The 26,755-nt window shown below is 45.4% G+C and overlaps 1 protein-coding gene across 1 annotated transcript in view; it reads right to left on the reverse strand.

The window, feature by feature from the left end:
- EIF2AK2 (eukaryotic translation initiation factor 2 alpha kinase 2) overlaps positions 1–15,269 on the reverse strand; it is a 219,518-nt gene extending 204,249 nt beyond the window's left edge. Inside the window, exons 1-2 of the mRNA XM_033937032.1 lie at positions 15,096–15,269; positions 325–378 (exon numbers count right to left, since the gene is read on the reverse strand). Coding sequence (XP_033792923.1) covers positions 325–330 — 6 coding nt within the window. The 5' untranslated portion in view covers positions 331–378; positions 15,096–15,269. The remainder of the gene's footprint in view (positions 1–324; positions 379–15,095) is intronic.
- Between the last annotated feature and the right edge of the window lie 11,486 nt (positions 15,270–26,755).

Genomic DNA, 26,755 nt, shown 5'->3' on the forward strand with positions numbered 1-26,755 from the left:
GGAAGCTCTTGAATAAGAAGGCATACGATGAAGCTAAGAGGTGATAGGCTCAGAAGTAATCTAAGGAAATACTTTTTTACAGAAAGGGTGGTAGATGCGTGGAAAAGTCTCCCGGAAGAACTGGTAGAAGGCATGGGATAGGCACGTGGGATCTCTTAGAGAGAGTAAGAAATAATGGTTACTGTGGATTGGGAGACTAGATGGGCCATTTGGCCTTTTATCTGCCATCAGGTTTCTCTGTTTCTATATGTCTATCATAAAATAAACAGCATATTACTGTATTTAACTAGATATGACTTTTTACACTGAGTGCTGTTGACTCACCATCATTCCACGAGTATGCTATATTGCACGTTGTTCACAATTTCACAAATAAACCTAAAGTGAATAAATAATAATTTTATTTTATATACCGCCCTACCAAATAGTTCTAGGCAGTTCACATACAGTAAAAATTATACAATCAATGTATGAAATGCAGTTTACTAAAAGTACATTAAAATCCACTAAAATATGCAAGCTATAAAAACAATATACATTTACCAATCACAATTCTAACATCAATTTACAAATTTGTCAAATAAATCAGTTTTTAGTAGTTCCCTAAAGGACATATATGAGTGAGCCTGAGAGATAATGAGTGAGCCTGAGAGATAATGGTACTTAACTATAAGTTCATTTTACCTGCCTGAAAACCAACAATATAAGCGCTCAAAATGTTATAAACTTGGTTTTTAAATTCTCTTATTTAGTTGGTTTTCTAGGTGGTTCAGCTGTCTGCATCAACCCACCTTCACAAAGAGTAAATATTCAGCCAAAAGAATTAAGGAACTATGCAATAAACATACAAAAAGATTAGCGTGTGATTTTATAAAAATGTATAGGAATTGGGGTTTTAATAGGGGGGTGAGGGGGGGGAGAACGGACCAGCAGATACCATGAGTGGGCACTAATGCTACCTGAGTTGCCAATTCGAATCGATTCATTGTCTGAGAAAATCAGACTCACCAATTCAGTAACCCTTACCCTGGTGAGACCTGACATACCTCCAAGGCCTCCTAAAGCAGCAGCGGCTGTGCTATGAACGAGCTGCTTCACAGCCTGACCCACCAGGGCCTTCCCTCTGCCACATCACTGATGTCATCAGGGACACAGCAGAAGGAAGCCCTAGCGGAGTAGGCCATGAAGCAGCCCTTTGGACTGCCACCACTGCTTCTGCTTTAGGAAAACTCTCTTGAACATCCAAAAAACAATCTTTAAATTCACTAGAATTATTTAAAAAATATCAGCAGCATAAGGTAATAATTCCTCATTAGATAAATATGTTTTTATAAAATGCCCACCAAAAATATTACAAAGCATTGAAGCTCAAATTGAACCTCATGCAAACAAATGGATTGGTTAATGCATATTTGCTATTAAAACATTCAGGGACAGATTACCTTTTTGGGCAAGAATATAACCAAGCACTAGAAACAAAATCAGAATATATTAAATGACAATATAACACAGAGGTTAAAACACTTAAAAAGTTAACATTTTCCCAAAGGACCTCAGTTAGTGATGTAATTCTGTTATCTTTCCTTGCCAAACAATATATCATACAATACAAAAGGAAAGAAACAACCCCCACGTGCAGATATAGCGACAAAAAAGGAGTGGGGAAGGGACACAGATTGCTGTGAGGACAATTTATTAGAACATCATATATGTGTCATATACATAAAATACAGCAGGCATAAAAATATAAATGCAGTGTTCTCCCCAGGGCCTTTCAGCCGGGCGCATCACCCAGCTAATTTAGATGACCGCCCGGCGAATCCTTCTGCTGCCGCTGCTCCTACCCGGGCTGACTCTCTGCCGAAAATTTTGTTTGACGCCTGCCTTTTTTTTTTTTTTTTCCAGCATGCTTTTACTTGCTTCGGGCCTTCCTCGTTGCCGGGTCCTGCCTACTTTGTTTCCGCAGGACCCGGCAGCGAGGAAGGCCCAAAGCAAGTAAAAGGAGTAAGTTGTAAGCCTCCCTCCGGGGCTCTATCATGTGCGTGCCGGCTTCCCTTCTCTTCCCTCCCCCCCAGGGGACTCAACTTCCGGTTTCGGAGAGAAGAGAAGGGAAGCCGGCACGCACATGATAGAGCCCCGGAGGGAAGCTTACAACTTGCTGCTTTTATTTGCTTCAGGCCTTCCTCGTTGCCGGGTCCTGCCTACTTTCTGTTTCTGCGAAGGCAGGACCTGGCAGCGAGGAAGGCCCGAAGCAAGTAAAAGCAGCAAGTTGTAAGCTTCCCTCCGTCGCTGACCTATGAAAGATAGGTCAGCGATGGAGGGAAGCTTACAACTTGCCTAGCGACTCTACCGACAGGTTTATGAGCTAGGAGGTATGGGAAGAGAAATGTTGCTGCTGTACCGAATAGGGGAGGGGAGGGGGAAGAGAAATATTATGCTGCTGCACCCATTTTGGGAGGAAGGGAAGAGAAATGTTGGTGCTGCATCCAATTTTTTTGGGGGGAGGAGGAAGAGAAACGCTGCTGTACCCAATTGGGGAGGGGGAGGGGAAGAGAAGTACTGCTGCTACTGCTGCACCCAATTAGGGAGGGGAAGAAAAGTGCTGCAGCAGCACCCAATTGGGTAGGGGGGAGGGGAAGAGAAGTGCTGCTGCTGCAGCAGCAGCAGCACCCAATTGGGGAGAGAGAGGAGAGGCAAGAAACACCAAGACTATGGGAGAGAGGGAAAGGAGCTACCAGACCATGGAGGGGGGGAGAGATGTTAGCACATATAGGGGGAGGGGGAGATGCCAGACCATGGGGTGGAGTGGGAAGGAAGGAAAGAAAGGAGAAGAGAGAGATGCCAGAGCATAGGGGAGGGGGTGAAGCTGAAATGAATCATGTACAAAGGAGAGAAAGGGCACAGGATATACAGTTTATTGAAGATGCCATATGGAACAGAGGAAGGGCGGACACTGGATGGAAAGGGCAGAGAGGGTGGACAGTGGATGCAAGGGGCAGAGAGAGGGTGGACAGTAGATGGAAGGGGTAGAGAGAGAGAGGGCAGAGGCTTGGTGGAAGGGGCAAAGAGAGGACAGATGTTGCATGGAAGGGAGCAAGGACAAACGCTGAATAGAAAGAAGAGAGCGAAGAGAAGATGATTAAAGCAGAAACGACAAAATGTTAAAAAAAAATGTTTTTGTTGCTTTACGTAGAATCAAGTAGTATTGTAACTGTATTAATTAAAGTTTATAAATAGGAAATTGAAATAAGGCAGGTTTTTTTGGGACTAAACCCCTTTCCTCAGGTCAGGACAGGATACCATAACAGCAGGGATGTCCAAATGGTCGATCGCGATCGACCAGTAGATCGCAAAGGCAATGTGAGTCGATTGCGTTGCCTTTGCAATCTTTTTCTTCCTGCCTCCCCGAGCCAGGCCAGGCGCATACAAGTGCCAGACTCACAAGACTTCACCTTTGACGTCAATTCTGACGTCAGAGGTGAAGTCTTGTGAGTCCGGCGCTTGTACGTGCCTGGCCTAGCTCAGGGAAGCATCAGGGAGAAATCGGCGTGGTGACTTAGAGGGTAGGGAAAGAATCGGGGAAGTGGAGAAATTGGCGCAATGTCTTGGGGGGGCAGGGAGATAGAGAGAGAGAAAGAAATGCAGAAATAAAGAGAAACAGGCAGTCAGGGGGAGAGAGAAAGAAAGAGAGACAGAAAGAAAAGGGAAGTGGCAGAAAGAAAGAAATATTGGATTTACAGTCAGAAGAAGGAAGTGCAACCAGAGACTCATGAAATCACCAGACAAAAAGGTAGGAAAAATGATTTTATTTTCAATTTAGTGATCAAAATGTGTCTGTTTTGAGAATTTATATCTGCTGTCTATATTTTGCACTATGTTCCCCTTTTACTAAACCGCAATAGCGGTTTTTAGCGCAGGGAGCCTATGAGCATTGAGAGCAGCGCAAGGCATTCAGCGCATCCCCCTGTGCTAAAAATCGCTACTGTGGTTTGTTTATTTTTGTATAGTTTGTTCCTGAGGTGACATTGCATAAAGTCATCTGTTTTGACCTCTTTGAAAACCCACGGAATGTAAATGATAATTAACATTTTCTCTGCGTAGTGTGCTCTGTGTTTTTTAAAATTTTATTGTTGGTAAATCATTTTGACTTGGTCATTTTAAAAGTAGCTCGCAAGCCCAAAAAGTGTGGGCACTCCTGATGTAAGAGCCATTCTTGTATGACTGGATGAGCTATATTTATCTTTTTTTTTTAGTTGTTTAAATTCATGCAGAAATAAATGGCTAGATTGAATCTAATGACTTCATTAACGCCTTTCCCTTTTTTAAACCTCTATACCAGTGTTTTTCAACCTTTTTTGGGCAAAGGCACACTTGTTTCATGAAAAAAATCACGAGGCACACCACCATTAGAAAATGTTAAAAAATTTAACTCTGTGCCTATATTGACTATATATAAAGTAATTCTCTTGAATAGGAATAAACACAAAGAAAGTATTTTATAATTACTTTATTATGAAATATTAAGTAAACAGAATAGTGAAAAATTATAAAATACTTTATTCAGTGCGAAACCTGGGCCTGTTTGGCTGAACACAAAGCTGATATTCTGGCTGGAATCGAAGAAAGACACACACGTAGCTCTTCGTCAACAGCCTTTCCCTTCACCGCCCCGTCACCGCCATCCCTTTCACCGCCCCGTCACCGTCCCCACTGCATCCATATAAGCCTTAGTACTGTAATATTTAGCTTATTCCTTTCTTATAAATCAAAGTTCCTGCTGCTGAACTAGAGAAAGAAATGTTCAGCTGGCAGGGCTTTGTTTATAAATTTTTATCAACACAACTAATATACTATTTTATCCTAAAGCAAAAAATAAATAAATAAATATAATTTTTTTTTCTACCTTTATTGTCTGGTTTCTGCTTTCCACATCTTCTCATTCAATTCCTTCCATCCACTGTGTGTCTTCTCTCTACGTCTTCCATTTGCTGTTACTGTGCCTCTCCCTTCCCCCCCCCTCCAATTGGTCTAGCACCCATCTTCTTCCCTCCGCTCCCCCATAGTCTGGCATCTTTCTTCTTCCCACTCTGTCTTCCACATTTCCCTTCGGGGTCTGTTCCTCTCCACCCTCCTTCAATGTCTGTCCTATTCCTTTCCACCACCACCCTTCCCTCCCTCCTTTACCATCTGTTCCTTTCTACTACCCTTCAGCTCCTCTCACGTGGCTTATCTATCTACCTTCCTCCCTCTTATTTTCATGGCACGTTACAATGTAATTTGTGCAAGCCACTGGAGCCTGCGAGCTCGGTCCCTGTCCCATCCCCACAAACCATCTCGCTTCTGTGCTCCTATTTTCTCCATTTCTAATATCTCCCCTATGTATCTGTCATTGCCCCCCCCCCTCTGTGTCCATATACCATCCCCATGGCATGTCCCCTTTATGTCTCTGTCCCTATGCCCCATGCACATAATTTCCCCTCTTTCTGTTACCTTCCTGTGTCCAGATTTCCCCTATCTTCCTCTTCCATACCAGTGTGTCTCTTCTTTTCAACCCCATCTAGCTTTTTCCCCTCTTTCTTCCCCCCCCCTGCTTCTAGCATCTGGCTCACCTGCCTGTCCTTCCCTTTCTTTCCTGCTGTGGGTTTTTCTTTCCGTCTTCATCCCCTTGGCCCAGAATCCTTTTCCCTTTCACTCCCTCCTTCCAATTTGAGCCGGGAACACGAGCAATCGCACGGTCCCCGCAGCCACCACTCGCCTGCCCAATCGATCCTACTGTTTAGCCAGCTCTCTCCCTTCGCCTCACCTTAGTTTGTAGGTTTTGTTTTTCGGCGACATGCACGCTTTCCCAAAGAGCCGCGTATGCGCGGCTGCTCAGTGTTCAATCTTCTGCTCTGCTGCAACTTCCTGTTTCCGGTTGCGTCAGAGCAGAAGATCGAAATTGAACAGCAGCGGGGACCGGGGGAGTCTCATGGGAGCGCGTGCGGGACCCGGCCTGAGGCCTAATCAGTGTCCGCACCGTGCGGCACACTAGTGTGCCGCAGAACAGCGGTTGAAAAACACTGCTCTATACCATTTGAAAGAGGGCAAATATCTAATTATTCCCTTCTAGCATTGGATGCTTCTTAAATTTAGTAAAAATATTCTGGCACAAGTGTCAAACCTTAAAAAAGGAAGTCATATTGAGCATTGGAAAATAATAATAATTAATTAATAAAAATAGTACATATTTAGGGCTCTTTTTACTAAGTTGCGAAAATGGTTTTAGCATGTGCTTAGCACGCGCAGAATTACCATGCACGCTAGATGCTAATGCCAGCATTGAGCTGGCGTTAGTTTTCCCGCGTAGCGTGGGAGTTTGCGCATGCTAAAAATGTTAGCGCACCTTAGTAAAAGAGGGGGTTAATTTTCCCCACCACCAAATTTCCCCATCCCGCCCCACCCGGCTACTTTTTCATGTCACCCAGCTGGAAAAAATTTCTGGGGAGAACACTGTAAATGTGTAAACTGGACCCCCAACACGGTCCGTGTATCGTGCCTTTCTCAGGGGTGCATAAAATGGAAGCCTATAGAAATAGAACAGCAAAATAAACCATAAACATTTATACAATCTGAGAATATATATAATAAATATGAAGCGTGTGTACACTAAAATATGCAGATGGATAGTAATATAAACATATAAATATAAAATTACAATGATACCATTAAATAGAAAAGCAAATGTAAAAGACCAAACATGTATAGAATTTTTTTTTTTTTTAAGTTAAATTGAAAAAAGTTGGGCAGACTGGATGGACCATTCGGCTCTTTATCTGCCGTCATCTACTATGTTACTATGTAGGAAACATATCAATATAGATAAATACATATGGATCACAAAAGACAAAACTACCCAGTAGATGGCGCCAGATTACTACTAATAAAAAATAACTACTGTAAACAATAAAAAGCGTTCATTTTAGGATCGGTAAGTCAGCTGTTTATTTTACTCTGCATGCTACTTCATTCTCTTAAATTGTGACACTACAGTGAGATTTTCAGATTTTTTTTTAGATTGGCTTTTCAGCTCTCACCTTGCTTTTACTCAGCTTGTTTGTAATCTTGTTCAATTTTATTGATCTCTTAGGCACAGTGTTCTTTTTGGCAATGTATCCGTTATCAGACTTTGAGAAGTATTTTCATCCTCTTGAGTTTTGTTCTTTTGAGTCCTGCTTTATTCATTTCCTTGGCTTTTTGGTTGATTTGAGTTGACATTGTTCTTTTTTTTCATGCCTCTTTTCTTTCTTTTTATCGTTTACAGCAGTTATTTTTTATTAGTAGTAATTTGGCGCCATCTACTGGGTAGGTTTGGTTTCTTTTTAAGTTTTGTCGTTTGTGCTCCATTTTTATTTATCCATATTGATATATGTTTGCTATATACATGTTTGGTCTTTTACATTTGCTTTTTTATTTAACGATATCATTGTAATTTTATATTTATATGCTTATATTACTATTTATAGTGTACACACGCTTCATATTATATATTTTCTCAGATTATATGAATGATTATGGTTTATTTTGCTGTTCTGTTTATATAGGTTTCCATTTTATACACCCCTGAGGAAGGCTATCCCAGCCAAAACACGGACCATGTTGGGGTCCAGTTTACACATTTATATATTTATATTTTTATGTCTGCCATATTTTATCTATGACACATTCTGTATATATGTTTTGAATATATGATGTTTAATAAATTGATTGTCCTCACAGCAGTTTGACTCTGTCTGTGTCTCTTCCCCACTCCTTTTTTATCTTTCCCTGCCAGACATTCATTTCAAACCTACAACTTTGTTTTAAAGCTAAAACAGTCCCAATGTGTTCATTTAAGTTCATTAATTTTATCTGCGTCAAGAGAAGATAAGTAGTAAAAAAGCAGATTTATTTTCCATTTTGTACCTTCTAATTATTTTACTTTCCAAAAGAACTGCCTTAAATCTATTCCAGCTTAACAATGTACAGCTTGATTCACTCAGATTTCAGGAAGAGACCATCAATTGGACAACACTGTCACCTTAAATTTACTTCACCTAATAAATAAATATAGAATTACAGGTTACCTAATTGACGCCAGCCATTCAGAAAACGGCGCAGGGAACACGGAAAGCTCGCGCCTGTCCTCTGCACTGCTGAACTGTGTGCCGCTGAGTACAAGAGCCGTCTAGCGAGGGAGGGAGAGATGCCTTAATGTTAACACATGGTGATAACTTTCTCCCTTAATTATTTAAGTAAATTCTTGGTTCAGAAAAGACCCTGGTCTGGATTCTTGATTGTGAAGGTATGTGTGAGTGGTAAGGAGAGTTGATCTAGGAAGTCTCCCAGCTGAACTACTGTACTCCTGGCATGGTACCCCTAACTCTAGTGAGCTAAACCTGAAAAGGACAGTGCTACCTTCCTGAAGATGGTCTCCTGAATGGAAAAAAAAGGCAATGAGGGATCCATCAAGGTGAGACTGCATGTGTAGCCTCACCTAATATCATAGCTCAAATGTACAAGGGTTAGTTTCATGAACCTAGCCAACCATTTTTCACTTTGTGAATTTTTGCAGAATTAGTCTGAGCCTATGATTCTCATTATACCTTTTTAAGTACTGCAGGAGAAAGCAAGGGATCCATTCCGGCAATGGCAAAAGCCAACTGAAATATACCTTTTGTTAGAGAGGCCCACCAGTATAGACTGGTGGATGCATAATACTGAACATAAGAATTGCCGTTGCTGGGTCAGACCAGTGGTCCATCGTGCCCTGCAGTCCGCTCCCGCGGTGGCCCCTAGGTCAAAGACAAGTGCCCTAACTGAGACCAGCCCTACCTGCATATGTTCTGGTTCAGCAGAAACTTGTCTAACGTCTTGAATTGACAGGTCTTAAATCTCTGGAGGGTGTTTTCCCTTATAACAGCTTACGGAAGAGCATTCCAGTTTTCCACCACTCTCTTAGTGAAGAAGAACTTCCTTACATTTGAACAGAATCTATCCCCTTTTAACTTTAGAGAGTGCCCTCTCGTTCTCCCTACCTTGGAGAGGGTGAACAACCTGTCTTTATCTACTAAGTCTATTCCCTTCAGTAACTTAAATGTTTGTATCATGTCCACTCTCAAGTCTCCTCTTTTAGTTGTTCTTCTCTGGACCCTTTCGAGTAGTACTATGTCCTTCTTCATGTACGCAGTATTCCAGGTGAGGGCGTACCATGGCCCGGTACAGCTGCACAATAACCTTCTCCGATCTTTTCGTGATCCCCTTCTTAATCATTCCTAGCATTCTGTTTGCCCTTTTCACCACCGCCGCGCATTGCGCGGATGGCTTCATCAACCTGTCGACCAGCACTCTCAAGTATCTTACCTGGGGGGGGGGGGTCTCTCCAAATAACGCCCCGGACATCCTGTATTTGTGTATAAGATTTTTGTTACTGACATGCATCACCTTACACTTATCCACATTGAACCTCATTTGCCATGTCGCAGCATATTTCTCAAGCGTGTTTATGTCACGTTGCAGATCTTCGCAATCCTCCTGCATCTTCATTACTCTGAATAACTTAGTATCGTCTGCAAATTTAATCACCTCACTGTGTCAGAGCAGGAGTGACCTGGATGTGTCGAGTCAGAGGGTCAGAAACCTGCGACCATTGAGATGCCAAGGTCCACTGAGGAATTCTGAGGTGAAGTCTGGCAAAAAGAGTCACGTGTACTGTAGAGGCCATGTGACCCAGAAGAACCATCATGTGTCTCGCCGAGATGGACGGGCGAGAGGACACTGAATGACAAAGACGGAGAAGAGCTTCCAGACGTTGCTGAGAGAGGAACGCTCTGAGTTGTACAGTATCCAGAACAGCTCCGATGAAGGGAAGAGTCTGGGAGGGATGCAGATGGGACTTTGGAAAGTTGATCTCGAACCCCAGACTCTGCAGGAACCAGATCGTGCGCTGAGTCGCCCGACGACTCCCTGAGACGAGGAATCCTTTATGAGCCAGTCGTCCAGGTAGGGAAACACTTGAAGACCATGGTTCCTGAGTGCTGCGGCCACCACAACCAGACACTTGGTGAAGACTCTGGGTGACGATGCCAGGCCGAAAGGGAGCACTCGGTATTGAAGATGAAGATGTCCCACCCGAAATCTGAGGTATTGACAGGAGGCCGGATGAATGGGAATGTAAGTGTAGGCCTCCTTGAAATCCAGAGAGCATAACCAGTCGTTCTGCTCGAGGAGGGGATACAGAGATGCCAGAGTCAGCATGCAAAACTTTTCTTTGACCAGAAATTTGTTGAGCACTCTGAGATCCAAAATAGGACGCAGATCGCCTGTCTTCTTTGGAACAAGGAAGTACCAGGAGTAAAAACCCTTGTTCTGTTGAGCCAAAGGAACCGGCTCGACAGCCCGGAGCTGCAGCAAAGCTTGAGCTTCCTGAAGGAGAAGGGCGGTCTGGTCCGAGGAGGAAGGATACTCTCTTGGAGGATGTTCCGGAGGAACTTGATGGAACTGAAGAGAGTATCCCTCCCGAACGATGGAAAGGACCCAGAGGTCGGAGGTAACAGTTGTCCATCGGTGGTAAAAATGATGGATACGACCTCCGATAGGGGGAAAAACGGGGAAAGGCAGAACGACTGACATTACGCTCTCCACGAGACAGTCAAAAAGGCTGAGGAGCCTTGGGGACAGCAGATGGCTGAGGCTTTGGTTGCTGTTTCTGCGGATGCTGCCTCTTAACAGGCTGACGGATGGTAGGAGTCTGTTTAGGTGGGAAACGCCGCTGGTAGATCAAAGGCGGGAATGAGGGATGAGAAGGAGCTGGCTTGGGCTTCAGACGGAGAATCGATTGGAAAGACTTCTCGTGGTCCGACAGCTTCTTGGTCGCCGCCTCGATGGACTCGTCGAAGAGGTCAGTACCGCATGGCCACCGAGCAAGCAGTAGCCCGAGCAGATAATGCAAAGGCATCGTTTGAGGACTGCATCAGCTGCAAACGGAGTTGGGACAACGAGGCCAGGACTTCTTGGAACTCAAAATGGGCCCAAGGATCCAAATAGGCAATGAACATAGAAAGGACGGACAGGAAAAACTCAAAATATGTAATAAAATGGAAATTGTAGTTGAGAACTCTGGATGTCATCATAGAGTTCTGGTAAATTCGCCTGCCAAACCTGTCCATCGTCTTGCCCTCCCTGCCAGGTGGAACAGTGGCATAAACCTGGGAGGGGTGAGACCGCTTCAATGAAGACTCCACCAAAAGGGATTGATGAGATAGCTGGGTACCGTCAAACCCCTTATGATGAACCGTGCGGTACCTGGCATCCAATTTGCCCGGAACAGCGGGGATGGAATAGGGAGTCTCCAGACAGCGGACAAAGGTCTGATCTAGCAGCTTATGAAGAGGAAGCTTGAGGGATTCAGCAGGAGGTTGAGGGAGATTCATTGTCTCGAGATACTCCTTTGAGAATTTGGACCCTGTGTCCAGTTGGATATCCAAATCAGCTGCCATCTGACGGAGAAAGGAAGAGAACGACAGCTGGTCAGCCAAAGCAGGGCCTCGAGATGGGCTCGAGGACGTCGAGGCCTCCTGATCCAATGAGCACGGGGATCTAGGTGGGGAAAAAGATCCCATCATGTCCTCGAGCTCCGGCATAGGAGAAGGTGAAGTAGCCGGTGGTGAATACTGAAGAAAAGCCTGCTTCCGATGAGGCGAGGCATGCCTGGACAAATGCCTAGAACAGGGGTCTGCAACCTTTAAGACATAAAGAGCCACTTGGACCCGTTTTCGAAAAGAAAAAAAAACTTGGAGCCGCAAAACCATTATAAAACAAATCTAACACTGCATATATTGTTTCTTATCTTAATGCTATATACAGGATCACTAAATTGAAAATAAAATCATTTTTCCTACCTTTGCTATTTGGTGATTTCATGAGTCTCTGGTTGCACTTTCTTCTTCTGACTGTGCATCCAATCTTTCTTCCTTTCTTTCAGCCTCCTGTATGTTTCCTCTCCTCCAGACCCCATTCTCTCCCCCAACTTTTTCTTTCTGTCTCCCTGTTCCCCCTTCTTTCTGTCTCCGTGCCCTCCCCCAAGCCACTCGGTTTGCTGCCACCGCAATCGGGGAACAGCCCCCAAGCCACCGCCGTCCCAAGCTTTCCCTGCAGAAGTGTTGCGCTGACCAGCATTCCGCTCCCTGACGTCAATTCTGACGTAGGAGAGGAAGTTCCGGGCCAACAAGGCATTTCTCCTCATTCCATCCAGCCTGAGCCCCATCTCTCCTTGATCCAGCATTTCCCTTCTGTGTCTGTCAGAATTACCATTCCACCTATTTTCCAGCATCACCCTTCTTTGTGTCCATCTCACCTATATCCCTATCTCACCACTTTTTCAGAATCTTCATTTGTCTCTATCCTTGTCTTTACCCCATGTTCACCATTTGCCCTTTCAATGTCTTTATCCCCCCCCCCCACTTTTTCAGCATTACTTCTATGTCTCTATTTCACCTTCTCTTCATGTCCCCTCTGTATCTCTATCCTTATTCAGTAGGTCCTGCTTACCCTTTCTCTTCTTTGTGTCACTATCTCCATTTTCAGCTTTCCCCCCTTTTCCTTTGTTACTGCACCCTGTAGCTAGAATCTTTCCACCCTCCCTCCACTCCGGCCCAGCCCAGTATGAAAGATTTCCTTTTGTTTCCCTCCCCTCTCTCTTTCTCTCTCTCTTCTGCTCCCTCACCCACGAGTCCTGCATCTGGCCCTCTCCCTTCTACCTGCACCTGGCAACACCCCCCTGCTCCGCGGCTCTCTTCAGCAACTCGTCAGCAGCGGTGATCAAGACAAGCTGCCGACATCGAGGCCTTCCCTCTACGAGTCCCGCCTTTGTGGAAAAAGGAAGTTGAAACAAGCGGGACTCGCAGAGGGTAGGCCCCGACGTCAGAAGCTGCTGCTGAGTTGCCGAAGAGAGCCGCGGAGCAGGGGATGTGGCCGGAAGCAGGTAGAAGGGAGAGGGAGATAGGAAGGCTGTAGATCTCCGGAGCATGACACCGACCCCGGCCAGGATGATTTCTTTTTCAGGCACCTTACAAGTCCAGCGTCGCAGCAGGAAATAGCCATGCTGAGCAGTGAGCTCAGCACTACACAGATGAAAGCCTTGCTTGCTGATTGGTCCGGCGGCACGACGCCGCCGGACCAATCAGCAAGCAAGGCTTTCATCTGTGTATGTGCTGAGCTCACTGCTCAGCATGGCTATTTCCCGCCGCGACGCTGGACTTGTAAGGTGCATGCCTGCGTGACACACTACCGGAGCCGCAGCAAAGGTGGAAAAGAGCCGCATGCGGCTCTGGAGCCGCAGGTTGCCGACCCCCAGCCTAGAAGAATGCCTCGATCGATGGTGCAAGCTATGCCTGGAAGCAGGCCTCGACAGATGAGGCGAGTGCGTCTTCGCTGAGGCCCCCAGAGAGTGGATGGGGCTGGAAGTGGTGGATCGAAGCAGAGGTGGATGGCTGGAAACACCTCGAGGCACTCACAAAGACTCGAGTACTTGCATTGAGTGGATTGGTTCCAATGGAGGCACTCGCAAAGACTCTACTCCTTGCATCGAGTGAATCGGTTCCAATGGAGGCATGGGCAAAGACTCTGCTCCTTGCGATGCATGCATCGATGCCAGACCAGACACTCGCAGAGACTCTGCTCCCTATAAAGAGTGTGCGTACTGCTGAGGAACTGGAGGCGGCTTGACCTCGCGGGAGGCCTCCGTGTGCCCAGGCTGGATATGAGAAAGAAGCTTCGGCCCCATTGTGGTAAAGAGCTGAATGAATTGCTTCTCAAGCAAGGTCTGGAACGAAGCCGGCAAGGATGGATCCACATCGCCAATGGGACCACCTGCACGGGCTTCGTGCTCCTTCGAGGCAGTGTGAGAGTGCTTGGACTTAGAAGCCTTGGGCACTTTGAGCACTACCGGGGGAATGGGTTGCTGCGCAATCTGACCTGAGGAGAAAGAGGAAGGCACCGCAGCCTGCGTTGAAGACTGAGCCGGGACAAACGAAGCAGGTTTGATGAGGCTCAGAGCAGAAGACGTGGAAGCCTGGGGAGCCTCACGAAAGGCCGAAGGCGAAGCACCCTTCAATGTCGAACACTCCATCGAAGACTCCATGCTGTATAGCTGCTCCCACAAGATGCAACTATGCTTGGAAGCACGGGCAGTAAGTGTTGAGTAAGGCCGGCACGATTTCGGGGGGTGTTGAGGCCCGAGACACCAAAGACAGCGTCGATGAGGGTCCGTCAGTGAAATCGCGCGCTGGCACTTGGAACACTTTTTAAAACTGGTAGCAGGCCGGGACATAGGCCGGAAAAGCTCCGCCGCGAGATCGAAACCGCGGGGCTGCAGCCATGTGGCCTGCCCAGCCAAACGGAAGAAATTTTATTATTTTTTTTTTTTTTAAAACAACAACACGATGAAATCAGCGATTATGAGAAAATAAACCCAAAACCGCGGACTTAGAAGGCACAAGTGAAAAAAACTTTGCGCGGAGAGTCGAAGACGGACTTCTCGGCTCCGCAGAAAAGTAAGAACTGAGGAGACGGGCGGGAAGGCACTCGCGCATGCGACTCGAACCTTCGAGTTTCATCAAGCAAGACTGCTTGTGAGGCGTCCGCATCGGGGCTCCGTTGGATCATGTCACCCATTAGTTAGTTAGAATACCTGCCTGCTTGTCCTGGGATAAAGAAATTGTAATGCACCATAAAAGAGTGAAACTATACGAATACCATAAACAGCCACCTCAGTCAACAGGCAAAAACATACTGATATTCTTCAAAGCCATTGGAAAGACATCAACCTCTTGAGAACATTAATTTTCCAGTTATGGAACTGTAGAGGATTGCTAAGGCCAGGCCACCGTGCAAACTATCCATACACTACAGCCTAGGGGACAAGAAATACTGCAACCAACTGACGAATGAACAGTAAACTACACAGACTTACTCTTTAATTGCCTTGATGCTGGCGGATTCTAATACTGTCATATTCAAAATCTGCAAGTCATGAATTCTCAAGTGGCCATGCGTACATAAATAAAATTTAAGAAAAATACCTTCGGCAATTATCTTCGCTCCTCCCTTACAGCCTCAGCCACAAAACTTCATATCGGGGACCAAAAACAAACCCGTGAGGAAGTAAAACATTCAACTAGAAGGAAAAAAAAAAGCTCAGGCAAAGACTCTTAACTTGTACGCTTTGATTACTGTGAAAGAAATAGCAAGAAAACTGCCAAAAAGCCATTCACCTGAGCGCGTGACTCGCTTCCTCCTGCACCCGCTCAGGCCCCTCCTCCTCTCGCTGCAACAGTTTCGATTCTTCGTCTGCAGTTTGCTGGCGTGCTAGCAAGGGGGAAGTTTCGTTTTTCCCATGTCGGTCTGGAGGGTTTGGTAGAATTGAAAGTGAAACGCTTGCTAGACATTTTCGGCAAAATACTTGCTTGTTAACAACACTGGACGCTTATTATTATTTCGTGGGATAAAGCGGTGCAATTGCCTTCTTAGACTATTTGAATGTATAGAAAACAATATTCACAAAGGGAAAAGGAAAGGTCAACTATCAAACAATTAAAACCAGTCAATCAAGAAGAGGATAAGGTGTCCAACTACAAAATATTGTTTTCTTTGTAACATTTGAGCAGAGCTATGAAACTCAGTGTAGAAAACAGTACATGCAAAGACTTTGGGGTACTGGATATTGTTTCTGTGGTGGAAGATAGCACAGTTACTTACCGTAACAGGTGTTATCCAGGGACAGCAGGCAGATATTCTCAACATGTGGGTGACATCATCCAAGGACCCCCGTAGCGGACAGCCTTGCTTGTAGAACTTTCAAAGAGTTTGCAAGTGCCTTCCCGAACGTAGGTCGTGCATCTCCTGTGAGGTACCTCAGTTCAGATAGCTAGCTCAGAAGCCAACCGGGGAAGGTGGGTAGGTTGTGAGAATAGCTGCCTGCTGTCCCTGGATAAAAACTGTTACAGTAAGTAACTGTGCTTTATCCTAGGACAAGCAGGCAGCCTATTCTCACATATGGGTGACCTCCAAGCTAACCAGAATGGGATGGTGGGAGTGTTGCCTGGCCAAAATGGCCATCCCGTCTGGAGAAAGTATCCAGACAATAATGAGAGGTGAATGTATGAACCGAGGACCAAGTGGCAGCCTTGCAGATTTGCTAAATAGGAGTTGATCTGAAGAAAGCTACAGACACCGCCATAGCTTTCTAACTTTATGGCCCGTCAGAGGGAGACCAGCCTGAGCATAGCAGAAAAAGATGCAAGCAGCCATCCAGTTGGAGATGATTCGCTTGGAAACAGGATGCCCCAACTTATTGGGATCGAAGGAGATAAAAAGTGGAGGAACAGTTCGATGAGGTTGAGTGTGTTGCAAGTAGAAAGCCAAAGCACATTTACAGTCCAGAGTATGAAGAGCTGTTTCTCCAGGATGAGAATGAGGCTTTGGAAAAAACACTGGAAGAACAATGGATTAATTAAGATGAAATTTTGAAACCACCTTAGGTAAGAATTTAGGATGAGTAGGGAGAACCACCTTGTCACGATGGAATACTGTGAAAGGTGGATCTGCCACTAGAGCTTGTAGCTCATTGACTCGTCTAGCAGAAGTGACCCCGCGGGCCAGATTTGGCCCACAGGCCAGTGTTAGACACATCTGGCCTATGGCAATGAACCAAAGTGCCAGAAGAAGTGTAAGACACTCCAGGAGAAAGCTGAACTGCTGGATATGCTCCGAGAACAAAAAAATTATGCTGCAGTAGCGCACCATTATGGCATTAATGAAAGCACCATATGCTACATAAAGAAGAACAAGGTAGCAATTAAGAGCAATGTATCAGTAAGTTTCTGTGATGTTGCCAAAAAGGTAACGACAGTAAGAAATAAGAATATTGTTAGGATGGAATCTGCCTTGGCATTGTGGATCACTGACTGCAGGAAAAAGAACATCCCCTTGGACGGTAACATCATCCGTGAGAAAGCTAGGAAACTGTACCAGCAGTTTGCAACGGATGCCATAGAACAGCAACCAGGATCATCTACAACACAGGAGCCTGAAGATTTTCAAGCCAGCAAGGGATGGTTTGATCGTTTTCAAAAACAATTCAATATTAAAAGTATTTCTCTACATGGAGAGGCAGCATCTGCTGACAAAGAAGCCACTGAAAAGTATCCCAAGACCTTCAGGGACATCATAGAGGAGAAGGGCTATAAGCCCGAACAAGTTTTCAAAATGGATGAGACAGACTTGTTCTGGAGGAAAATGCCATCCAAAACTTACATCATGATGGACGAAGCCAAAGCTCCAGGGTTTAAGGCTCAGAAGGACAGAGTGACGCTCATTATGTGTGGCAATGCTGCTGGCTACATGATGAAACCAGGACTCATCTACAAATAAGCGAACCCTAGAGCCCTCATAAACAAAAATAAAAACCTGCTGCCAGTCCACCAGATGCACAACCCAAAGGCCTGGATTACCAAAATCCTAGCTTCAAACTGGTTTCACCAGTGCTTCATCCCTCAAGCAAAGGATTACCTCCACGATTTAGGCATAAACTTCTAAGTGTTGCTTATTATGGATAATGCTTATTATGGATAATGCTTATTATGGATAATACACTCTGGATTTGTATTATGAGGGAGTCCAGATTGAGTTCCTCCCTGCCAACACCACCTCCCTAATCCAACCTCTGGACCAAGGCGTGATCGTGCCTTCAGGGCTCTTTATAGAAGAAGTTCTCTCCACCTTGTGGATGCAAAGGACACAGATGATAATTTTACATTAAAGAGTTACTGGCGTAACTTTATGATTGCAATGTGCCTGTCAGTCATCCAAGCTACTCTTAAGGAGATGAAAAAGGAAATCCTCAACGTATGCTGGAAGAAACTGTGGCCAGAGTGTGTCCATGACTACAATGGCTTCTCACCAGAAGAAATTCAGCATGAGGCTGTCAATAAGGCCGTGGGACTGGCAAAGATACTAGATGGTGAAGGTTATGATGACATCACTTGAGTTCAACAATCTCATTGATGCCCACTCTGAGACTAGGATTTGTTGGAGTTAAAGTCTGCCAGCAAAGATGAGGGGGAAGCGACCAATCCAGAGGAGGAGGAGAAGCAGGGTCTGACATTAGAACATCTGTCCCAGATTATTAGGACAGCAAGGGAGTTGCAAGGGATGATTGAAGCATGGGATCCCTATATGGTTCGGGCTCTCAAAGTTAATAATGGCATCGATGCTTCCATTCAGACATATAAGACCCTTCTTGCCACCATGAAGAAACAACAACAGCAGCTTCCCATCACAATGTTCCTCAAATCTATGAAGGAAAGCCAGCACAAAACCCTACCAGAAGAAGACCCGTCAGAAGGTATGACTCCTCCTGATGCGCCTGAAAAAGAGGCGCCACCCGAGGAGCTATAAATTCTCTGCTTTGCTGCTTTCCTGTGCATACCTTCATAATTATTGATGAGAACACACTTTCTACTCTATTTAAATTTGATTTGGAGGGCATATTTAGCCATTTTAGTACCACATCCAATGTTTGCGGATTTTCAAAATTCACGGGTGCTCCTGGAACGGAACCCCTACGAATTTCAGGGGGAGTACTGTACTAACATTTCTGGAATCCAGTGAATTACAAGACTATAGGCAGCATGGATTCACTGATTAATTTCTTTGACTGGATGACCAGAGAATTGGATAGAGGGAGTGCGCCGATGTGGTATATTTAGATTTTGACAGTGTTCCACACATAGGCAGCGCAACGCTTATTTGTTTGGGGGGGGCCCAAAAGCTCTGCCCCTGACCCAACCCCCATAATAATAGTACTAATTGTAAATGCCCTTTCTTTCATTAATTTTTTATATATACACAATATAATCTTATAATTCACAATGGTAACCACTAAATTAAACTACACAAAGCACACTCTTTTTCCCCTCCCACCACTGCACAGCATTTCTTCCTCTCTCCTCCACCCTCATGTGCAACGTCTTTTTCTCTCTCACTGTCCACCATCTCTCTCTCTCTCTCATTCCTTCCCTTGCTGCAAAGAGCATGGGGAAAGAGGCAGAGAGGGATCTAGGGTGCCTCTCTCCCACCCCCTCTACTGCCACATCCAATATTTCTTCCTCTCTTATCCCCCGGACTGTGTTCAGTATCTTTCACCTCTACCCACCAGCCCCATGTCCAACATTTCTACTTCTCTCACCCCTCTCCAGCTCCATGCCACATCTCTTCCTCCATTACCTCTACCACCATGTCCAACATTCCTCCTTCTTGAATCCATTTCCATCTGTCCTACTGTTTCCTCTCCACCACCACATCCAACGTTTCTCCCTCTCATCTCTCTCTACCTCCTCTCCCATCACCATGTGCAATAATTCTCCTTTCTTCCTTTCCCCATGTACACCATCTTTTTCCCTTCCACCCCCAGATCTAACATTTCTCCCTCCTTACCCTCCTTCCATCCTCAAGTCCAATTCTCTTCCCAACTGCCCTTCCATGCCATATCTCTCCCTTTCCAACTATTCTATTCTTCTATTCTATATCTCTCTCTCCCTCTACATCACCCCCAGGTTCACCATCTCTGCCTCTTTCCAATTGTCTTCCCTTTATGTATCTCATTCCCCTTTCCTTCACAGCACCCCATGCCCAACTATTCTCCTTTTCTCTCCCTCCACAACATTGCCCACCACATGGAATGCGCTTCCGGAGGCGGTGATAGGCCAAAGCACGTTACAAGGCTTCAAAGGTTTGGATAGGTTCCTAGAGGATAAGGGAATTGAGGGGTACAGATAAGAGTAGAGGTAGGTTATAGGAATAGTCAGGCACCACTGCACAGGTGTTAGGCCTGATGGGCCGCCGCGGGAGCGGACCGCTGGTCGGGATGGACCTCTTGTCTGACCCAGCGGAGGCAACTTCTTATGTTCTTATCTCTCTCTTTCTGGCCCTATAAATTCTTCCCCTTCACGCCCCATCCCCAATCTAACTAGCACATCTTGGAAACCCATCCTCCATCTAAAACTTGAGTCCCTTTGGCAGCTGTGTGTGTAGCTGCATTTGTTACAGGAATTCAGCTGTCTGTACAGATCTTGGCTTCTGAAATTAATTTTAGCATCTGAATAAATTGCTATTGTGACAAACCCAGTATCAGCTCTAGTCTTGACTCTGGTAAGATCCGGTGCAGAAGAGCTGACCAAGTTGATTCTGGCGGTCAACTTGAGGCTGACCTCTCTTGCCCCTATATTCAGAATGATAATGGTAAGGAACAGAGGCAGACAGACTGGCAACAGCAGCCTCTGGGCTATAGGGCAGCTAGAGAAGCCACAAGGAATGTAGCTGCACTGAATAAACCCAGACAGAGAAAAGCTGCTTTAGAACCAAAGCCCATCCCCCGCTACAGGCTGAAGGGGATTGGCTCTGAGCTGCTTAAGAGCAGACTGATGCAAGCAGTAAAAAGAGGAGCGAGTGACCAGGGTGAGTCACTCCCACAGCCCAAGGCAGGACAGGAGCCGTGGAGTCAGGCAGCAGAGCCAGAAGTTCCAGATTGGCCTATGCAGGAGGTGGAAGAGTTCCTCTCCACCTCAGGCTTCCAGTTTCCTAATGGTGTGGAAAGCATGGAGGTACAAACCACTGGTCCTGTGATAGAGAGCCAGGCAGAAGCCATGGATATTGAATGAGAAAGAGAGAGAGCGAGTAACTGTGAAACAGTTGGTGGGGGTTTTTTTTCTCTCTCATGCTTTCTTTCTGTGTGAGAAAAAGCCTGAAGAATTTGCTATGTGTTTGGGCTTTATGGTGATTTTTGGTTTAAGTACAATACTTTCCTGAATACTGACTACTGGATTTACTTAAAGCCAAGTTTGAGCAAAAGAACCTAAAGGTTGAATATTTAAGTTTATTTTTGAACTGTGAAAATCCTGCTGTGGCTCCCGTTCCTGGGAAGCTAATTAGCTTATCTCCCTCAGCTGTTTGTTTTTGCCTTCCATGAGGTAGCTGAAGAAACACCGGGCTGTTTGCAAGGCTGTGCTGTGGCTTACTGCCTAATGAGGTATCTAATATTGTTTGTAACAAGGGTTTGTTCTGAACGTTGCCTGACTGCTGAAAGACAGCTGTTTCATGCCTCTAACAAATATTGCTGGGAGAGAATTTAACTTGTGTTTGAACACCATTATAAAGTGCATTTCTGAATCAGAGTACAAGGTCTTAGGCAAAACCACCTGTATGAGATTTCTGTTTTGGTATATCTTTATTTTTGCAATTAACTTTATTTTGAATGAAATGCTACAGTGACTTTGCTTTGTGTTACACCCTTTTGACTGCTAAGGTCAGAATAAACACCTTATTCTTGCTTGAAGAATTTGGTCTGAGTGGTGGTGTTTTGGGAACCCATACTTACCTTTTCTCTCCTAGGCCTAGGCAGTCGCCTAGTGCCAACCAAAAAGTCCTGAAGATACCCCTGGTTAAAGGGGACACGCCAGAATCCCAGTGTTTGTCACAAGATAGCTCTGTGCTGAGGAGTGTTGGTGACACTATCAAACTTCCCTCTCCTCACAATCCTTGAAAATGAGAGTAGGGGTTGTCTCTGTAGTACACATAGGCATAGGGAGGTGGAAAAACTGAAAATTATTTCAACCCAGTTTCCTGAAATGACATGGGGCCATATTGAAGAGCCTGACTTTCCTTGTGCCGTGCTCCGCCCGCTAATGGTGTTACTTCCGTTTTTAGCTTAGGCAGAGTGCGGCACAAGGAAAGCATGAAGGGAGGCTGCAGGCTGCGTTTTAGAGTTGCTGCCGCAGCCAACATTCCCCTGCCACAAAAATGAATGTGAGCTTTGCACCCCCCCTAATACTGGCCCTGCCTCTCTCCTTCCACCGTGTGTCTACCTTTAAATTTTTTAGAAAAGCGCTGCGGCCCTGGTGTCTGCTCTCCACTTCAGCCCACCCTGACAACTTCCTGTTTTCACTAGGGCTGACCGCAGTGGAGAGCAGACGCTAGGGCTGCAGCACTTTTCTATGACATTAAAGATAGACACGCGGCAGGCAGGAGGAGTTGATGCTGACGAAGGGGCATGGCAGAGACTGCTGACCAACAGGCTCTCTGACCAGTAGCAAGGTGCCGCTGCCAGCCTCGGAAAAAGTGTGGACGGGCAATTTTTGGGGAGGCCTTGGCCCCTGTGCCCCCCCTGTTCAAACGCCTATGACACAGGTGTCTAATAAATAAACTGGGTGCTGCCGGTATGGGCCCCAAAGTGACAGACCAGGTCAGGAACTGGTTGAGTGGAAAGCGACAGAGGGTAGTGGCATAGTTAATGAGTGAGGTGAAGGAAGCCATTAGAGCTAAAAGAGAATCCTTCAGAAAGTGGAAGAAGGATCCAACTGAATATAATTATAAACAGCACAAGGAACGTCAAGTCAAATGCAAGGCGCTATTAAGGAAGGTGAAGAGAGATCTTGAAAAGAAGATTGCCCTGGAAGCAAAAAAACATATTAAATACCTTTTTAGGTATATCAAAAGCAAGAAGCCAGGAAGAGAATTGGTTGGACCGCTAGATGACCGAGGGATAAAAGGGGCTCTCAGGGAAGACAAGGCCAGAGCGGAGTGATTAAATTAATTCTTTGCCTCGGTCTTCACCAATGAAGATGTGGGAGAGTTACCAGTGCCAGAAATTGTATTCAATTCTGATGAATCAGAGAATCTCACACTGGATGTTTTAATGGGTCAATTTGGCAAAATTGAACAGTAGTAAAGCACCTGGACTGGCAGAATTGAAAAATTAGCTTGCACAGCTATTGTTAGTAATTTGTAATTTTTTTTATTTTTATTTTTTTAAACCAGCATAGTACTAAGAAGCCTGGAAAGTGAATAAAATGACGCTGCTTTTTTAATAGGGTTCCAGAGGTGATCCGGAAAATTATAGACCGGTGAGTGAAGTTGCTGCCAAGCAAAATGGTAGAGAGTATTATAAAGAACAAAATGACAGAACATATATGTAAGCATGGATTAATGAGAGAAAGTCAACATGGTTTTAGTCAAGGGAAATCTTACCTCACCAATCTACTGCATTTCTTTAAAAGATTGAATGAACATGTGGATAAAGGTGAATGGGTTGATATTGTGTATTTGGATTTTCAAAAGGCATTTGACAAAGTACCTCATGAAAGACTTCTAAGGAAATTAGAAAGTCATAGGATAGAAGGTAATGTCTTTTTATGGATTGAGAAATGGTTGAAAGACAGAAAACAGTCTTTAAGCCCGTTACTAGAATAGATGCGTCTGTCTGTCTTTCTTTCTTTCTCTCTCTCTCTCTCTCTCCTTGGCCACTTTTTGTTTGTCTATGTCTTTCTTTCTCTCTCTCTCTCTCCTTGGCCGCTTTTTGTTTGTCTGTCTTTCTTTCTTTCTCTCTCTCTCTCTCCTTGGCCGCTTTTTGTTTGTCTGTCTTTCTTTCTTTCTCTCTCTCTCTCTCCTTGGCCGCTTTTTGTTTGTCTATGTCTTTCTTTCTCTCTCTCTCTCTCCTTGGCCGCTTTTTGTTTGTCTATGTCTTTCTTTCTCTCTCGGCTGCTTTTTGTCTCTCTCTCCTTGGCCACTGTCTGTCTGTCTTTATTTCTGTCTGTCTCTCTCCCTGGCCCCCTGCCTACCTGCCTGCATTTCTCTGTTGCGCCATGCCTGCCTGTCTCTCCGTGGCCCCCTTCTGTTTCCCCCCCTCCCAGAGCAAAGTATGATTGCTGTCTGCCCCCCCAGCATACCCCTCACCCCAAAGCAGCCCCCTTTCCCTCTCCCCCTCCACTTCTTACCAGCATGGGAGACCTCTCAGCACCCGCACGACACCTTCATGCCATTTCTGAGACAAACCGCTGTTCAATCAACTACATGCACCCCAAGCCGCCCCACAAATGGAATGTGGCCACAGAGGCAGGGATCACGTCCTCCTAAGTGCACATGCGCGCTTAGGGTTTTATTATAGAGGATGGAGAAGGATAAATAGTGGGGTTCCCCGGGGGTCTGTGCTAGGACCACTGCTTTTTAACATATTTATCAATGATCTAGAGATGGGAATAACTAGTGAGATCATTAGATTTGCTGATGACACAAAATTATTAAGAGCTGTTAAATCTTAAGAGGATTGTAAAAAATTGCAAGAAGACCTTGTGAGACTGGAAGACTGGGCATCAAAATGGCAGATGACGTTTAATGTGAGCAAGTGTAAAGTGATGCATTTGGTAAAGATGAACCCAAACTCTTGCTATGTAATGCTGGATTCTGTGTTAGGCGTCATTGCCCAGGAAAAAGATCTGGGTGTCATTCTTGAGAATACATTGAAACCCTCAGCTCAATGTGCAGTGGCTGTTAAGAAAGCAAATAGAATATTAGGAATTATCAGGAAAGGAATAGAAAACAAAGATGAAAATGTTATAGTTCTATACCAGGGGTGTCCAACCTGCGGCCCCGTGAAGAATTTTGTGCAGCCCCGGTCGAGGGCGGTGCAGTGTTTTCCTCTGCTGCCTCCAGGTGTTTACCGTCTTGCTGGCTCCCTCCTCTGTCTTGCTGCAGCGTTTGCGCGGCCCCAGAAACACTTTTTTGGCCGATGCAGCCCAAGGAAGCCAAAAGGTTGGACACCCCTGCTTTAGACGCAGGGGAGAAACATCAGTCCAAAATGAACTTCCGAGAAGGGATGAGACTCATCATAGGGAAGAAGATTAAGAAGAGGATAAGCACTGTAAAAATGCTAGAGCAAGCTTGGTCCCTTTTTAAGGACACAGTCATCGAGGCACAAAATCTCTATATACCACGTATCAACAAGAGGAAAAAGAACAAAGAACCGGCGTGGCTCACTGTAGAGGTGAAGGAAGTGATCAGAGACAAGAAAACTTCATTTAAGGAATGGAAAAGGTCAAAAACGGATGAAAACTGGAACAAGCACAAACAACATCAACGCAGGTGCCATACGGTGGTAAAAGGGGCTAAAAGAGACTACGAGGAAAAAATAGCTAAGGAGGCAAAAAATTTCAAGCCATTCTTTTGATATATTAAGGGGAAACGACCTGCGAAGGAAGCGGTGGGACCGTTGGATGACCATGGAATAAAGGGAGCGCTAAAAAGGACAAAGCAGTTGCTGACAAACTAAACACATTTTTTGCTTCTGTATTTACCGAAGATGTACACAGCATACCGGAACCCATCAGGCTATATGCTGGATACGAAGATGGAAAGCTGACAGGATTGACAGTCAGTCTAGAGGAGGTGTGTAGGCAGATTGATAGGCTTAAGAGCGATAAATCCCCGGGACCGGATGGCATCCATCCGAGGGTCATCAAGGAACTGAAAGGGACCATAGCAGAACTGCTTCAACTAATAGCCGATCTGTCGATCAAATCGGGAAAGATTCCGGAAGACTGGAAGGTGGCGAATTTTACGCCGATCTTCAAGAAAGGTTTGAGGGGAGATCCGGGAAACTACAGACCTGTGAGTCTGACCTTGGTACCGGGAAAGATGGTAGAGTCACTGATAAAGGACAGCATCATTGATCACCTTGACGGACACGGGCTGATGAGGACCAGGTCAGCACAGTTTTAGCAAAGGCAGATCGTGTTTGACGAACTTGCTGCACTTCTTTGAGGGAGTAAACAGGCAGATAGACAAGGGCGATCTGGTCGACATTGTATATCTGGATTTTCAGAAGGCGTTCAACAAGGTTCCGCATGAATGACTACTTTGGAAAATTGTGAGCCATGGAATCGAGGGTGAAATACTCATGTGGATTAAAAACTGACTGGAGCATAGGTAACAGAGTGGGGGTAAATGGACAATACTCGGACTGGAAGAGCGTCACCAGTGGGGTGCCACAGAGCTCGGTGCTTGGACCCGTGCTCTTTAACATCTTTATAACCAATCTGGCTATAGGTATGATGAGTGAGGTGATTAAATTTGCGGATGATACAAAGTTATTCAGAGTAGTGAAGACGCAGGGGGATTGCGAAGATCTGCAACGTGACATAATCAGGCTCGAGGAATGGGCATCAACATGGCAGATGAGGTTCAACGTGGATAAGTGTAAATTGATGCATGTCGGTAACAAAAATCTCATGCACGAATACAGGATGTTCGGGGCGGTACTTGGAGAGACCTCCCAGGAAATGGACTTGGGAGTTCTGATCGACAAGCCATCCACGCAATGTGCGGTGGCGGTAAAAAGGGCAAACAGAATGCTAGGAATGATAAAGAAGGGGATCACGAACAGATCAGAGGTTATCATGCCGCTTTACCGGGCCATGGTGCGCCCTCACCTGGAGTACTGCGTCCAGTACTGGTCGCCGTACATGAAGAAGGACACGGTACTACTCAAAAGGGTCCAGAGAAGAGCGACTAAGATGGTTAAGGGGTTGGAGGAGCTGTCGTACAGCGAAAGATTAGAGAAACTGGGCCTCTTCGCCCTCGAACAGAGGAGATTGAGAGGGGACATGATCGAAACATTCAAGGTACTGAAGGAGATAGACTTAGTAGATAAGACCAAGTTGTTCACTCTCTCCAAGGTAGGCAGAACAAGAGGGCACTCTCTAAAGTTGAAAGGGGGATAGATTCTGTACAAACATAAGAAAGTTCTTCTTCACCCAGAGAGTGGTAGAAAGCTGAAACGCTCTTCCGGAGTCTGTTATAGGGGAGAACACCCTCCAGGGATTCAAGACAAAATTAGACAAGTTCCTGCTGA

Source organism: Geotrypetes seraphini, chromosome 3 (genome assembly GCF_902459505.1).
Source record: "Geotrypetes seraphini chromosome 3, aGeoSer1.1, whole genome shotgun sequence".
Taxonomy (NCBI): domain Eukaryota; kingdom Metazoa; phylum Chordata; class Amphibia; order Gymnophiona; family Dermophiidae; genus Geotrypetes; species Geotrypetes seraphini.